Consider the following 17,333-nt stretch of genomic DNA (forward strand, 5'->3'; position numbering starts at 1 on the left):
CTGGCTAAATTGTATGGGCCACCTGCAAAATTCCTGCAGCCTATCCAATTAGCTGTTTACAACCTCTCAAAGTGAATTTTTTTTGTGAAAGGGCTATTTAAGTCAGCAAAAAGTATTCTGAAGTGTTTATTAATAACCAGTTTGGGAAATTTTCATTCCAGTGCAATTTTACTCAACATTCTTCTTGTTTGCCTGTGCTTATTTTAATCCACCCTGCTTATTGATAAATCTGGGCACAAAAATGTTTAGGAATAGCAGTCATACAAAGCATCAATTTTTTTTCTGTTTCCAGCTTTCCATGCGTCTTACTCTCAAAATGTGTAGTTGAGTAATGTAGTGTCAAAAAGAAGAGTCCATCCAGTTTGGTTTTGCTGGGCTTTGTCGGAGAGGAGAAAAAGACCAATTTTGCAGTTCTGGAAGTTTTCAATAAAAAAAATGTTTTTAAGTTGTGCTCAAGGCATCAGTTTCATTTCTGACTACAGAATGAAGCCTTAGACACGGAAAACATTTCAGCAGATGTACCATAAACACATCATAAAATATTGAAGGTGGATGTTGCCCAAACAAGTTTTTTTTTGAGAACTTACTATTTTAGGGCTTCCTCATGGCAATAACTTGGCCTTATCCCCCATTAGCATTTATGAATGTCTATCCAACTGAAAATGTAGCTGGACACAGATGTCAATCAAAGCAATTGCATAAAGCAACACTGGAATCAAGTAGTGATATGGTGAATTTGTTGCAAATCAGTTGGAGAATAGTGGAAAATAGTGTCAATTGCTGGTATGTTAGAATTGAAAAATGGCAAGAATGCAAAACAAGTAGAAGTTAGTGATGGCTTAGCCTTTCATATTGGATTATATATCTAAATGGTCGTTCATCCAGGCTTATGTCTTTCTACAGATTTGCATTTCAAAAAAGTCACTTCTCTGCTATCTGACCTCTCGAAATTAGTCTTCATGCAAGTAAAATTATTAGCAAACTCAATTTGCACACATTAAATAAAGACTTTTAAAAACTGCATCACTGTAAAATTACCTTTTGCCACCCAGCAGCATGTGACAACATGTATAAGACAGTTGTAATATCACTAACCTACAGAACACTGAATGCCCTTTGCAATAGGCTTCAGCTTTATATGGTGTAGTACAGAGCTCCATTTAGCAGAAACAGCCCTAGTGCATTTGAACGCTAGTGTGTTGAATTACCTGATCTCAGTACTACAGCTTGCTCCAGTATCAACAAACCAGGGCCGGGAGTGTACCTGCTTGAATGATTCTCTCTCAGTTGAATAGTTTGCTGATGCTAACTGTTTAGGCATAACATATGAAGTTTGGCCACTTAAAACAGGGATACCTGACAGTGGCTGAAGCATGAACAATACCTCAGCAAGAATGATCATCTGAAGGGGGAGGAGGTGATAAATATGCAAAAAGGATTGCATTTTAGTTAACGTACTATCCAAATCTATAACTATGTTTGTAATTTTCAGCATTTTCTCATCTGAAATCTTATTTATTAAAGGAATCAAAATTTCACGGTTCAACGTTTGGAGAATACAGAACATTTTTTAAAGGAAGCATTGTTCCTGAGCCATTAATTAAATTTTCAATTTGAAAGTTTTCTTTAGCAAAGCCTCAAGCTTAGTCTTATATAACCAAAATGCTCACTGGATGGAATTAGATTCCACCAAATTTGAATCTTTGATCACTCATCGTTTCCTCCCAAACCACTACTTACAAAGTTACCTCAGATTAACCTAAGAGAAATTTTGGAGGTGATTCTCGACCCCTGATCTGAGCAGCCCTGCTCCTGAAATTACCTTCTGTATTCTTACTGAAGTAGAGGGATAACATAAACAACATCACTTTAATGCAAGGAACCCATCACAGCATCATTATCACGAATACTAGGTGATTCTGGAGGTCAAGTCCAGAGAAAAAGCACTCTCCTGATGCTTATTTTCTAACATAAAAGTGCCAATGGCTTTAAAAGATGGCCAGAATGAAAGTATCTGGCAACATTTATTTATTAGAAGGTGAACAGGGTGCCAACAAATATATGCTTACTCAGAATAATGAACAATTTCACAAGTGACGATGCTAGGAAGGATTTTTTTTATTTAATTGGGCTGTTATTGTCCAATGTTTGCCCTCCCAAAAGTGCTGAGGTTGCAGGTTTTCCTGGTACCAGCAGACCATAGCTACTTGACACAATTCAGCATTATTCAATTGTCAGTGTGGACAATAAGTAGGTTATTTATGGCAACACAGACAAAATCCCATTCAGTTCTCACCTGACATCCACATAAACGCACATTCCATCAAGAATCACGAGACAATAATCAGAAGAGACTTTTTTAATCTTTCCCCTTTCATACTCAAAATATACTATGGTGAATTATAATGTTCCATGCAACCCTGTCTGATATCTGGTTTAAGCACTTAATTGAGAGGGGGCTGAAGGGGAATTATGCTTCTTTGCCCTCTTCAGCAGTTCTGCCTGATCCCAGAGTGAAGAAGATATTACGACAATGCAACCCAGGCCTATGTTAATGCTGCCTTTGAAGGATTATCGATTCGGCAAGATTTTTCGCATTCGTTGCAAGATATTACGCAATCCAATTTTCTCATAATTGACCATTTTCATAACCTTTTTTAAACCATGCCTAAATTTGAGTTATATACAGAGACAGAAATGTTTAAAATAGAATTTGGAGCAGTAAAAGCTTAATCTTGAATGAGGATCAAGACAAAAGAATGAATTGAAAATCCCTGGGTACACTCAATTTAAAAAATTACACTTCAACTTTGAAGGCGAAAAATTAATTCACAAATCCATTCATCAAAAGCAGCAGCTGTATTTGTCACATTATTGTAGATTGAGTTTCCTTTCTGATGAACCTATTAATCAATCTTTCTCATCACACTGCGCCATAAAAAAAAAAGTCAGGCTGTCCATCAATTTGGATATTTAACAGAGGTCATCAGGTACCAACCCAGCACCACCTTTGCCTGAAGGGATGCAAGCATAATTATGTCTGTATTTGAAAAATCTCTTTATTTGATATATTTTATCATATTTATTCTACTTGATCGGAGCTCCAAGATTAATAAGCAATGGCTACATGATGGTCTATTGAAGAAGAAATTTCACCTGACTGCAATAGACAAATTTGGCAATATATCATATATGGTTGATTTAAACCAAGAATATAATACACACAAGAGCAGTGGCATTTCCCAAATGAAATGAAAATCGCTTATTGTCAGGAGTAGGCTTCAAATGAAGTTACTGTGAAAAGCCCCTAGTGGCCACATTCCGGCGCCTGTTCAGGGAGGCTGGTACGGGAATCGAACCGTGCTGCTGGTCTGCTTTTAAAAGCCAGCTATTTAGCCCTGTGAGCTAAACCAGACACTTCCTCATTCACTATCTTTGCATATATTTTCCCATCCCCTCATACCACACCATAATCTGGAGACACAACAAATTAGTATTGTGACATCACAAGCATCCATCACAATCTCAGCACAAACTAAGGTAACAACTATATTTTAAAACAAGGTTAGTTACAGAAAACCAAACCCAAACACAGTTTCCCCCTTTAACCAACAAAGAGAGAGGCTTTTGAATCAAGTTCGTTATTTTTCACAGAACTTCTCCCAAACACACTGATGCATGGACAAGATAACTTAACACACCCATTTGTTTGAGTCTCACTAAATAGTTTCAATTGAAATCGTCATTGTACATGTGTAGAACTGACAACACGAAGATTGTTCCTAAAGCATTGACTTTTGTAGCCAGTCATTTGGAGAACTTCAAATGAAATGTCCTAAAACTGTAAAATACGCAAGGCTGAAATGTGATTTGTGGACTTGCACACAATGCATGAACATCGTCAAATACAAATATGAAATTTTGAATTTGACCTATTTCAGATCAACCTGAGCCAGTCCTGGAGTTGGTTGCAAACGCATTTTACTCTCAGCATTGGTTTTTCGAAAATGACAATATTTTATGGTAAGCACTGCATGGAATAAGACAACAGCTAAATCACCGCTTTATCAAGAGTTTGACTTAATACTGAAAAAAAAACCACATTAATCACACAAGCTTGAAGCGTCATCAATACCTCAATTCCCTCCAGTCTCATTTGCAACATTCAGTAGAATAGGAACTGCCCAAAGTCATTATGTCATTACTGTCTATCAAACATGTATTGCTCCACTGATTTATATCCATGGTAATAATGCAACTGTAAACGGAATATACACGCTGAACAATTCAGCAGTATGTTGTACTTGGCAGTAGTAATGAATATAGCAAAATAAAAAGAGAAAAAGTGTATTTTTCATTGCTTGGGTACTTGCTTAGTTGTCTAAGATGCAGTGAAACAATGTCATGAAACAAAACTGCATTGTGCAGTTGATTTTTAGCTACATGAGTGGGCCATTCAGTCCGTCTACCCTGCTCAGCTGTTGAACAAGATCATGGCTGATCTGTACCTCAACTCCATTTATGTCACACATCATGACCCAATTTAAATTGCCCTGTAGGAAAAAAATACAAGCCTCATCTCAATCATAGCAGTTATAACTGCTTATCCAGTTGACACATTCAATTGAAAACAGACAATCAAAAATGGCTCAACTTTACATGTTGAATAGCAAACTTTGAGCCAAAAAGGACAAATTGTGTACAAAGAAAACATCAACTGGCTTTGAATATAATTTACACATAGAACTGTTCTCTCAATAAATTAAATATTTCTTACACAGAATCAAATGCTACTAAACAACACAATTATATCACTCCTTTCTAACCCAGCTAACAGCTCCCTAATTTGGTACTAACTTCAAGCAGTGGTATCATATTTATTACATATGTCAATTCCATACAAGCGAACATTTATACATTTTTGAGGGGGGCAGGGGAAGGAAGATAAAGGGTATGTGTGTCAATAAAAGTTATAAACACTGCATTCGGTTCTTTGTACATTCATAATAGTTCATTGTGGCATCACAAAACAGACAAGTGAATTGATATTTTCTATCTAGTCACAATTGAAAGTTGCTTTTCTGGGTGTTCATGTAAAGGGGCTAGTTTAGCACAGGGCTAAATCGCTGGCTTTGAAAGCAGACCCAGGCAGGCCAGCAGCACGGTTCAATTCATGTACCAGCCTCCCTGAACAGGCGCCGGAATGCGGCGACTAGGGGCTTTTCACAGTAACTTCATTTGAAGCCTACTTGTGACAATAAGTGATTATTTCATTTTTTTTCACCAACCCCATGTCAGACGATCAGCAACCCCAAAGTAAACCTATGACAGGCTGCCACGAAGACCCACACATTAACAGGCAATGCAATGCAAAAACCTCACTCAGCCCAGTAGTAACAACTATCAGAAAAGGTTGTTTTAAGAAATCTATTACTGCGAGTTCTCTCCAGTTTTTAATTATCTATGAATTAATAAACTGCATTTTGTAACTTGCAAAATAGGTTGACACTGGCTCAAAATTATTCTGCACAGTCAACAATTTTATACATCACTTGAAATAGCATCACTTTGATGCAGCCTTGGTTGGAGGCCTGCCAATCAATGTTCCCTGTAAGCTGCATGGCCGCACAACAATTGGGAGTGTGCCGCACAGGGAACAGAGACTAAGAACAAGAACAAGCAACGCTTCCTTTAAAATGCGTGCAGATAGCCAGCCAGTCGCGGTAAAAACTTAGAGGGATTATTGCTGCCATGAGTTTGGGAATAATAGATAAATCTACACAGGACCACGTCTAGAATGGCACTTATTATTGGGGCATCAATACAGGTAGTTTTTTTTAAAAATAGGAGCATTTAATGCATGAACATGGCTTGGAAATACTTTGCATGAATCAATTTATTTTTTTGTCAAAATGCAGCTAAAACATTTATGAATATTTCAGGATCTCTATTATATGGCATTCTCCTTGCAATGGTACTAGCTGGTACGCTACTGAATGAGCCACTCTGACCAGAAAAGTCTCTGATTCAGTCCCAGTCAGATTTGGTCTGCTGTATTCGTCGATTTCAAGCATAGGGAGGCTACAGTCAATCTCAATGACTCAAGCAAAGGAGGGTTCAAAGAAAAGTCAACGACACCTGCTAAAAAGACAATGCTTCTGATGTGGACAGGATCAGACATTGCAGTGATACTTTCTACAGAATACGACCAACATTCATTGTGAAACACAAACAATGGTCTTTTGAATGAAGCATCACTACACCCAATCATCAGTCATCACTTTTGGGGAGAAAAAAAGAAAATATAAACATTTATGAAAATGTATCTATCTGCGTTATGCACAAGCAGTGGCTCTCAAAAAACAACCATTTTTCTAAAGTAACAACTGGGGGAATAAAATCTGAACAATTAAACCTCAAGTTTCAATTAAGGAATACTGGAAGCATAGATCCACAGAAAACCATAATTGTGTACAGTCAGTAATACCAAGAGATAAAATTAAGTTATTAAAATATTACATTGCAAACTATTGGAATTTATTTATTCAGAAAAAGGTGCAACTTTTGTTATTTTTTGTTTTAAAAAGCAGGAAGTCATTCCCAATATTTTCATAACATACAGGCTCTGTGGTTGCAGTATGGAACAGGTTTAATTTTATGTTGCCCCCACTCAAGTTCAGTGAAATAAGTCTCAAAAGAAAAATGAAAATACAAAATATGGCAAAAATAATTTATTGGCAGTTATAGGCAACAGCAACAAACTTCGCATTTAATACTGCTAGTCCAAACCATGTAGATTTGCTTCAGACACCATCTCCCAATGGATAGACCATAACAAAATAATATATCATTGTCTCAACCACAATTGTGCCTCAAATGTTCTGGCACAGAAGGTACTTACAATGAAGCCAAAATTAAAAAAAAAGAGAGTGAATCACTGGAAGTACTCTGCTTCCTAACTACTAACCACTGCGAACAATTCTTGCTGGTTTCAAGCACATCAATTTATCCAGCTTCACAACAACTCCCAACAATGTAGAACCTTCATTCCACACAAAGCTAAAGATGACTGCAAATAGAGTCCGAATGTAACACCTTTCTCTGTACCCCTTTAACTTCCACTATCAACATAAACTGAAAAAGACCAGACAATAAAGGGGAACTTCAGACAATAAATATTCTCTGACAGAAAAATAAAACTAGACATCTGGGAACAATGTACAAGGCTGCAATTTATGAAGAGTACAGATTACAAAAATCGTAAGAATTAAGTTGAGTGGTATCCTGACATTTGATTATATCGGTAAGTGCATGCCCATGTCTAAGATATCCTCCATCGCCATATTTGCTTTTTCTTGCCTCTTCTGGCTGAATTGACTGAGGTTGGGTATGATTCCACCAGATTGTACATTATCCAAGTAGTTTTCGACCAGAGGTCACTGCAGAGCAATCAGTAACAAAGAGTAGTACAAAAAAGATTCCACTTTAAAATATGTGGGCAACAAACTGAGATTACGTAATTTGGCTAGATCACTTCCTGATCCACAAAGCTCCACTATGGCAGATGACACATTTACCTGTCCATAGAATCCAGACAGCTCAGGAGGTCAGTCGACCCATCAAGTCTGCACCGGCCGTGAGAAAGAGCACCTAGCTAACCCCACTCCCTCACCCTATCCCCGTAACCCCACCGTTGGACTGTGGGAGGAAACTGGAGCAGCCAGTGGACACCCATGCAGACACAGAGAACATGCAAACTCCACACAGTCACCCAAGGCCAGGATTGATCCTGGGTCCCTGGCACGTGAGGCAGCAGTGCTATCCATTGTGCCACCGATAGAATCAGTGTGAAAGTTTCAATTTGATTCTAGACAGAATGCACTTTAGCATGTTATATTCTGCAGACATGCTCTCTCCATGTATCAGCAGCAGGGCAAACTCTCCAAATTTTCCCCTTCTTCCCTCATCAATCCCATTTTCATGATTCTCATTGAAACCATTCCCCTTACTGCCACAAAGACAGAACAATCTCAGATGCAGACTGATTCACATTATAATCAAAACTGTTCTGTTCTCACTTTACAGAACACTAGATTCCACACATTATGAGGAAGATTATGCCAACTGGTTTGATACAGTAGAGAAAATGAACTCACTCACTGTGAAGCAAGTGCTCATCTCAAAGGTCACAACCATTGAAACTGAAATGGCAGCCAAGATTGGCATTTTAAAAATTCACTCAAACAAAAATGTCAATGCTCATCCATGAAAGCAACATCCAACAAAGCTTGTTAGTCTTCTGATCTTTACTTTGTAGTTAAGTCAACATGATTACAACAAAATATCCCGTTTGAAGAACAAGTGTGCAAATAGGTTTTGAATATTTAACATGTAGATGCAACAGTCACAAGTTCAATGCTTTAACTCACAATAAATAAGTTGGCACACCGTTTCTAATCTCCTCCAGTGGAAGAAAAATGAAAGAAAAAGGAGGCAGAAAAATCTAAAGATAATGTTCCACTTGAAAATAAATAAATCAGATTTAACTCAGCCACTTAAGGCCGTTAACATTTTTCAGAAATGCTTGGATGATTCACAGAAGGCTGCAGGGCAGCTTTATTAGCTTCCAGTATTAAAACAATATTTCTGTCAACTGACCACAAATTAGGTATTTGTATTTCATATGTACAATAACCTGGTTCTTATTTTAACTATTAATCACCATTGCTAAATAATCCCTTGAAACTTTACCACAGCTATATTTTTAATTCTGCATTTAAAATTATAGTCTGAATATTATCATTTCACACAATGAAAATATTTAGGTTTTGTTAGTGGAAGCACTCTTTCTCAACTCTTATAGCCTTCTATTTCTGACTGGCAATGCCACCTTCTAAAACTCCTGCACACAAATTTTAAACAACATTTATAACTTCAGCTGCTTTTCCGCCTGACCTTTATTGACCAGTAGAAACATACCAACATGAAAAATAAAATGGGATCTGAAAGATCGCAATGTTTGCCTACACTACAATTCCCTCTTGGAAAAATTGTCTGCTATTTCAAATCACATTAGTCTGCACACTTTTAATTGTTCCGTTCAAAAATATCAAGCAGTTCCTTTATTAAGTTAGTCCTCAGCCATCCCCCAGCAAAATGGCAACTCACAATGGGATACTATCACCAATATAGTTCCCCCACCTGGCCATTCATTCGAGCTCAAATAGTACATAGACATTACTGCCAAATCCAATCCTATCCTCAAGCATGCGCTTTCCATTTGGGCTACAGAACGACAAACTTGCAGTTGGAGGCTGGGCTACGTTTTTGCCCACATATTAGCTGGAGAGACATTGGTCATTTTTTGCATGTTCCCCCGTCTCAGTTCAAACCAGCAAATCCAGCACAAGCCTTGGATCAAACTGGGATCTGCCTGGTCTACACAGTTTAAGTAGACCAGCCAATGAATTTGATGGAGATTTCAGCAGCTGCCCCATTTGAATGGACTAACATGATTATGCAAAAAGGGTGGATATTACTATCGCGGTCAGACTAATTAATATACACACAGGGTAATATATTCTGACCAGTAAAATAAAAGCAAAATACCCCGGATGCTCGGAATTGGGAATGAAAACAGTAAAATGCTGGAAAAAACACAGCAGCTCTAGCAGCATCTGTGGAAAGAGAAACCAAGGAAATGTTTTTGAGCTCATATGACTCGTCTTCAGAGTGACAAAGTCATACAGACTCGAAACGATAACTCTCTCTCTCTCTGTAGATGCTGCCGGACCTGCTGAGTTTTTCCAGCATTTTCTGTTTGTATTTCAAACACTAAGCAGTGTTAGTGTAAGAGGCTGTCGGTGATAACTGTTGTTAGTATTTTGTTGATTGGATAAATAGACGTCAAGCTTTGAATTGGAGCTGATCTTTGTCTGATGAAAAAGGGACTGAACGTAGGAACACTGTTAGACCACTCAGCATCTTGAGCTTATGCCACCAGCCAATTAGATCACAGCCGATCTGTGTCTCAACTCCATCCACCCATCTTGATTCCATACCGTGAACACCGTTGCCTAACAAAAATGTATTAGTCTCAAATTTGAACTTTTCAACTGACCTAAAAGGAGAAATTTCCACTTTTCTACAGCTTTTGCATGACAAGATGCTTCCTGAACTCACTTCCCAACAGGCTAGCTCAAATGTCAAGGTTCTGGCCATTTTTCTGGACACCCATCACCAGAGGAAATAGAGAAGAGGAGTGAGAGAATCATCTTCAATGCCTCAACTACATCAACCCTTAATCTTATATACTCAAGGGTTACATGCTTGGGTCTATGCAACCTGTGCTCCTAATTTAACTATTTTAGCATGAGTACAATTCTGATTAATCCATACTGCACCCCACTCAAAGGCAAATGTATTATTCTTAAAGTGCAATGGTCTTTTGAGGAACCTTTGCACCTTTATCAGCTACATCATTAGTCATAAACAAAATCTATCAGTCTCAGTAAATTTATAACTAGCTAATCACCTGTAACCGAGTTTTAAAAAAATCATCAATACACTTCAATTTCCAAAAAATGTTGGGTCTATTCTGTCAAATTAGCTAGCTAAAACATAGATCTTCCTACAACCTTTAAACAAGTGTACATTTTCAAATATTAGTGAACGCTTTCAAGCTGTCAGTTAATAGACAAAGTTGTCATAAGAAATAGATCAGTCTAGATCCAGATCAGAGAGAAATTCAGAGACCTTTAGTACATTCAAAGCTGTTTCCAGGGATTTCAGTTTTGCTACATAGAAACTCCTGCCAGCAAATAAACTGCAAATACATGAAAGGAACTTTTGGATAATAATATCATTGAAGTTCTTCAAAAATATTGGTCACAAAAAAATGCACCAAATTCTCACTTACGGCAACTTAAAACTGCAGAGTCCACTTATCACAAAGAAACAGTCTTCATAATCTTTCCATTGTGCAATGCAGAACCAGCATTGTAAAATATTTAAAATTAAAATGCCCAAAACAGTAGCATCATTGAATATCGATGAACTGGGGTTATGCAATGCAGTGTAACCTGCAGTATGTTCCTCTGTATCACTTCGAACCTGAATAAACCCCGTACTTTTGTGTGTTCTACTTCGCATTCTCATTTTAAGTAGTCCTCCAAGAGCGAATAATGAAAGGAAAAGTCTGGCAAAGTCATAATTTCACTGAAAGATAATCAGTGGCAGCATGCATGACAGTTCAGATAACATTCAGGAACTGTCTACATGAAGGGGTTAACTGTAAATCCTATACCATGCCGTCAAGCTTCACTTCTACCCCATTGCTGGAAATGTTCTAGTCCAGAGTACTCAGCCGTGTCCACATTCTCTATGGGTAAAAAACTTTTTGAAGAATACATTCAAAATATTCTCACAGGGAGTCATAAGGTAGTTCTGGATAGGATGTTTCCTCTGGATGCTGAGTCTAGAACCAGAGGACACTGTCTCAGGATAACAGGCAGGCCATTTAAGATTGGGTTGTGGAGGAATTTATTTACTTTGGAGGGTGGTGAATCTTTGGAATTCTCTAAAACAGAGAACAATGGAAACTCAATATTGAGAATGTTCAAGAAAGAAATCGATAAGATTTCTGGATGTTAATGACATCAAGGGATAACCTGGGAGGTAGTGTTCTAATTGAATGGCAGAGCAGGTTTGACGGGCCGGATGGCCTACTCCAGCTTCTACAGCCATATTTCAATAGTGGTGCTCATCTACATGATTGTGCCCATCTTAAGCACCTATGTCAAATTTAACCTGCTCAACTAGTCATTCCTCTCAGCCCGAACATAGCCTTGCTAAAGTGTCTTTCTGCTCAATGCCATCCATCCATCACTCTTGGTGACCTCAGAACTTCCTTTCATCCTAGTCAGGAATAACACTACTTGTAAGCCTGTATTCAAATTCTCACAATGAAAAAAGGTAATCATTGCCACAAACTCTCTCAAGCATGTCTAATAAACCCCACCCTTGTCCAAGCCAAGTAAAAAAAAAACTGCAGCCCATACCCCACCTCCCCTCACCACAGAATAGCTCACCCTGATTCTCCCAATTTAAGGCAAAGCACACTTCTCCACAAAATAAGGCATCAATGCCAATACCAGAGAATATGCGTACAAAAAAAAGCCTACTCCTCACAGCTGTATCTAATGTCACAAAGCTGCAGTTAATATGTCTTTCTAAACTTATGTTTAGTCACCCTGCTGACTTTCAATCAAACTATATTATTCAAATTCTATTAAAACTTAGTTATAAATAGTCAACTTAGTACAGCAATTCAATTTTGAGACTCCACCGCCAGCTCGATTCCCAGCTATGGTGTCACAGTGGTTGACTAAATTACGGGTTTTGAACTCGCTGCTTTACATCCCATAATTTAGAGAGAAAACGTACCTAATATATATTTTTTTTTTTTCTTCTTTCAGAGATGTGGGCACCACTGGAAAGATCAGCATTTGCTGCCCATCTCTAATCGCCCTTAAACTGAGTGGCTTGCTGGGCCATTTCAGAAGGCAGTTAAGAGCCAACCACATATGATGGAATGGTGAAAGCTAAAGTATGGCGTGCATTCCATGTCAATATCATTCCGAGACTTAATTAATACTCTCAGATTTATTTTTTAGATCCTACCTCCAACTTTTGACAGTCTTACCCTTAAAACATAGGAATCTGCATGCACAATGTAATTGAATATTCTAACCTGGATAGAGATAAAAGAATGAATCAATGTCTGATTTCCACAAAGTGCTGCAACTGTTTTAAATAAATGATCAGAGATATAAGTGAAGTGAAATCATTCCTCAAGCAGCAGTGACCAAACTCAAGTGGAAGAGATTTTTATAATTTCTTCATAACTTTATAGGCATAAAATACCAAAATACCATTTAATTAAGAAAACAGCAATGAACCAAGATAGAAAACACAACAACTATGAATCATCCTCGAACAGAGACCTGAACAATTCCCATCTACCACCACTCTCCTCCGTCTGACTGAACTTGACCTCCCACTGAACAATTTCTCCTTTAACATATCTCATTTACTCCAAATCAAGAATGTGGCTACGGGTATTTGCACGGGTCCCAGTTTTGCCTGTCTCTTTATGGGGTATTCAGAACATTTCTTGTCCCAGTCCTACTCGGCCCCATCCCACAACTCTTACATGGATGACTATTTTGGTGCCGCTTCATGGTCCCGTCTGGACCTGGAAAAATTAATTAATTTTGCTTCCAATTTCCACCCCTCTATCACATGGACCATCTCGGACACTTCCCTTCCTTGACCTTTCTATTTTGAGTGTAGATTGTCCTCTAATATTATAAACACTAACTCCGCTACCTTGACTACACCTCTTCACACCCTATAAGAACTCCATCCCGTTCTCCCAGTTTCTTTGCCTCCATCGCATCTGTTCCAATGCCACTTTCCAAACCGGTGCTGCTGACATGTCTTCATTCTTCCTTAATTGTGGTTTCCCACCCAATATGGTCGACAGGGCTCTCAACCGTGTCCGACCCATTTCCTGCACCTCTACTCTCACCCTCTCCCTCCCAGAACCAGAATAGGGTCCCCCTTGTCCTCACTTTTCCCTCATCAGCCTCCGCATTCAAAGAATCATCCACCACCAGCTCCAGCATGATGCTACCACCAAACACATCTTCTCTTCACACCCCCCGTCAGCATTTCGCAGGGGCCATTTCCTCTGGGATACCCTGGTTCTCTCCTCCATCACCCCAACACCTCACCCTCTTCCCACAGCATCTTCTCATGCAATTGCAGACGGTTAAACACCTGCCCTTTACCTCCTCCCTGCTCACCATCCCAGGGCTTAAACACTATTTTCAAATGAGACAGCACTTCACGTGCATCTCCTTCAATCTGGTCTTTTGCATTTGCTGCTCCCAATCCAATCTACTCTGCATAGGAGGGACTAAATGCAGACTGGATGACCACTTTAATAATAATAATCTTTAATGCCACAAGTAGGCTTACATTAACACTGCAATGAAGTTACCGTAAAAAGCCCCTAATCGCCACATTCCGGCACCTGTTCAGGTACACGAAGGGAGAATTCAGAATGTCCAAATTACCTAACGTCATGTCTTTCAGGACTTGTGGGAGGAAATCGGAACACCCGGAGGAAACCCACGCAGACACAGGGAGAACGTGCAGACACCGCACATTGACCCAAGCCTGGAATCGAACCTGGGTCCCTGGCGCTGTGAAGCAACAGTGATAACCACTGTGCTACCGTGCCACCCGTGCAGAACACCTCTGGTCCAGCTGGACCTTCCTGTCGATGGGATTTCAACTCATCACCCTGCTCTCACGTCCACGTGTCCTTAGCGCACTGTTCCAGCAAAGGCTGTGCAAGCTGGAGGAACATCTCATCTTCCAATGAGACACATGACAGCCTTCCGGAGTTAACATTGAGTTCAACAACTTCATACTGTGAACTCTCTCCACCACCTTCACCCCATTTTTAATTTCTTCCATTGATCCATTTTTCCCTCACCATTGTACCCCCTCACCCCACTTGGGTCCTGTTCCAAGTTCTCTTTCGACACACTATGGACCTTTGTTCTGCCATTCACCTCTAATCTCTGTATGTGCCACTTGCAGCACCATTCTTAGCCTTAATCATCTCCATTTACATTCCTTTTGTCTTTCTGTCCACAACATCTTTGTCAATCTCCACTATCGCTGGCCCCCTATCCAGCCCCATCACTCCACACCGCCCCCGCCCCCCCAACAGTATAAACCTGACCCTCTTTCCAGTTCTTTCCAGCTTTGACAAAGAGTTATCCAGACTCGAAAGGTTGGCTCCCTTCTCTCTCCACGGATGCTGTCAGACCTGCTGTCATTGTGCAGCATTTTCTATTTTTGTATGAATCATCCTGTTATCTGAGAATTTGACAGCAACTCAATAATGTAATCACAGTTTGCATATTACCTAATTACATTTAGGCCTTGTAAAATACGTATTTAGCAAGAACTGCTCGAGAATATATTTTCAAAGTTCGGAATAATTCTTAAGTTATTTTAAGAGTCTTAAATCACCCATTGGATAGGAACTTGTGATCATGTTGACAGCATCGATCAAAATCATTTCAGGACAAGTTGTTCCCACTTCGCACCTGCGAAGATTAGGACATTTCTTTACCACAGAAATGTAGGAATATCTTTAACACACACACACAACCAGAATGCCCCCACACCCATAAAAACACCGGTGTGTGAAACAGCACCAAATGCAGAAGGACAAGAACTCTCCCAGGAAGTTCAGAACTGGTGGGAACCCCCCTCAAAGTGGTGGAAGAGTTCAAGTTTCCAAATGAAACTTTAAAAAAAAACTCAGTTAAAAGTACTGACATTGAAGTTCTATTTGGTCCTGAAATGAAAAATTGGCCTCCATCCTAATTCCTGTTACAAAGCAATCGCCACAAACAATGCTTTTGATTACCTAATCGGAGTTTTCATCAGCAAAATCGCATTTATCCCAAACCATCGCCTTTCAGCGTATGTATTAAAGCACACAATTTATTTTTTTGTTAAACCAACAAACCTGCAGTTCGGTGGTGGATCCAACGTGATATCAGCCAGCTCCTTCTGGATCCTGTGAAACATAAAACATGGATAATTTAATAAAAACTCAGAGCATAACTGGGAATCAGCACACTGCGCCCCTGTCATATTGTCCAGAGATTTCACGACTAAAAAGTTCCAAAATTAAGTAAAAATAAAGCAAAGACGTTGACCTCTGCTTACGAGAAAAAAAAACATGGCCGCTTCTCGTAGCTCCAAGAAGCTAATACAGTAAAATTTTTCAACTCAATTTCTGGACTTCTAATGCTAACTGATCCCACAACAGCCAGACGAGTGGAAACTAGTTGGCCGTAAGAATGCAAATTTGGGGAAAGGGGGTCAGAGTATGGTGCTGTTTATTTGTACAAAACGATTTTAGCTAATATGCAAATGAGTCTCTGGTATTAAAGAAGTCCGGCGTGTCGCGAGGGAGGGGAGATAAAAGGAGACGACGAGAGGGGAGCAGGCAAGTCCTGTGATTCCCCCACCACCAGCGCAACCCCCGGGGCTCATGCCCGGCCGGCCCTGGAATGTTCCCCGGAGCTCGTGGGCCGCCTGCCCCATAATGTTCCCCCGGAGCTCTTGCCCGGCTGCCCCTGGAATGTTCCCCCGGAGCTCGTGCTCGGCTGCCCCGTGTTGCCCCTGGAATGTTCCCCGGAGCTCGTGGGCCGCATGCCCGCGCCATCCGCACTCACCTCTTGGCGCTGGTGGTGAGCAGTTTGGGGTTCTTGCTCATGGTGTTGTTCTTCGCTTCTCTTTTCCTCTTGCTGCTGCCTCCGCCGCTGCCGCCGCCACCACCACCACCGCCGCCGCCGCTGTGGTTGTTGTTGTTGTTGCTGCCGCCGGTACTGGTGGCGGTGATGGTGTTGTTGTTGTTGCTGGTCGTCTCTTTCTCGGCTGCTTGTGAAGAACTTGAAGACGAGGAGGAGCTGGTGCTGGCTCTCGAGTCGTCATCCGACATCTCCACCGCTGGCTCGCTGTCACACACTGACTGCACTGAGACGACAGTGTCTCACCACCCCCCACCCCCAAACACACACACACAAACTACACACCGAAACAACAGAACACGGAAAAAAAAAAGAATTAGGATAAAGAACTGAACATTTTTTTAAAAAATGATAAAAGTAAACACCCAGACATCAGACTAAAACCTAAAGAGACAAGAGTATAGAGAGAGTGGGGGATACAATGTCAGTAAGAGTGAGTCACAGTGTATCTGATGTAGTGTAATACTCACAGCAGCAACGCACTGACTGACACTCACTCACCGAGCAGTCACCCCCGGCTGCTCTGTCAGCCTGAGCCTCCTGAACCACCCACCCCCGGTCGAGGGGAATGTCCTCACAATAATAACAAACCTGACACAGTCGATACTTTGTGGTTTTATTTGGGGGGGGTTACGGATTTGAAGAAAAAGCCACCTGATGGTGGTTGACTTCTATACTTTTAGTTTTTCTCCTCCTTTTACTGTATTTCTATCTTTGTTGGATTGTTTTACTATTTTGCTTCTCTGGTGATCTGAGGAGTGATTGTCGCCGACCTGGCGGCTGCCTGGGCTGGTACAGGATCAGACGCGTGTCTCAGTCAGACAGACACAGAAATGGGAACGGAAGTACACCAACCACATATGCAGGGAGGAGACCGGGCTGCTCTGGGACTTTCACAAGGTACAGTCGTAATTTCACAGCAAATTG

General features: G+C 40.2%; 1 protein-coding gene across 1 annotated transcript in view; it reads right to left on the reverse strand.

The window, feature by feature from the left end:
* Positions 1-16,914, reverse strand: part of LOC119966117 (ubiquitin-conjugating enzyme E2 E1-like) — a 124,596-nt gene extending 107,682 nt beyond the window's left edge. The window contains exons 1-2 of the mRNA XM_038797350.1: positions 16,332-16,914; positions 15,617-15,667 (exon numbers count right to left, since the gene is read on the reverse strand). Coding sequence (XP_038653278.1) covers positions 15,617-15,667; positions 16,332-16,597 — 317 coding nt within the window. The 5' untranslated portion in view covers positions 16,598-16,914. The remainder of the gene's footprint in view (positions 1-15,616; positions 15,668-16,331) is intronic.
* Positions 16,915-17,333: the final 419 nt, after the last annotated feature.

The sequence above is a fragment of the Scyliorhinus canicula genome, chromosome 5 (assembly GCF_902713615.1).
Source record: "Scyliorhinus canicula chromosome 5, sScyCan1.1, whole genome shotgun sequence".
Lineage (NCBI taxonomy): Eukaryota > Metazoa > Chordata > Chondrichthyes > Carcharhiniformes > Scyliorhinidae > Scyliorhinus > Scyliorhinus canicula.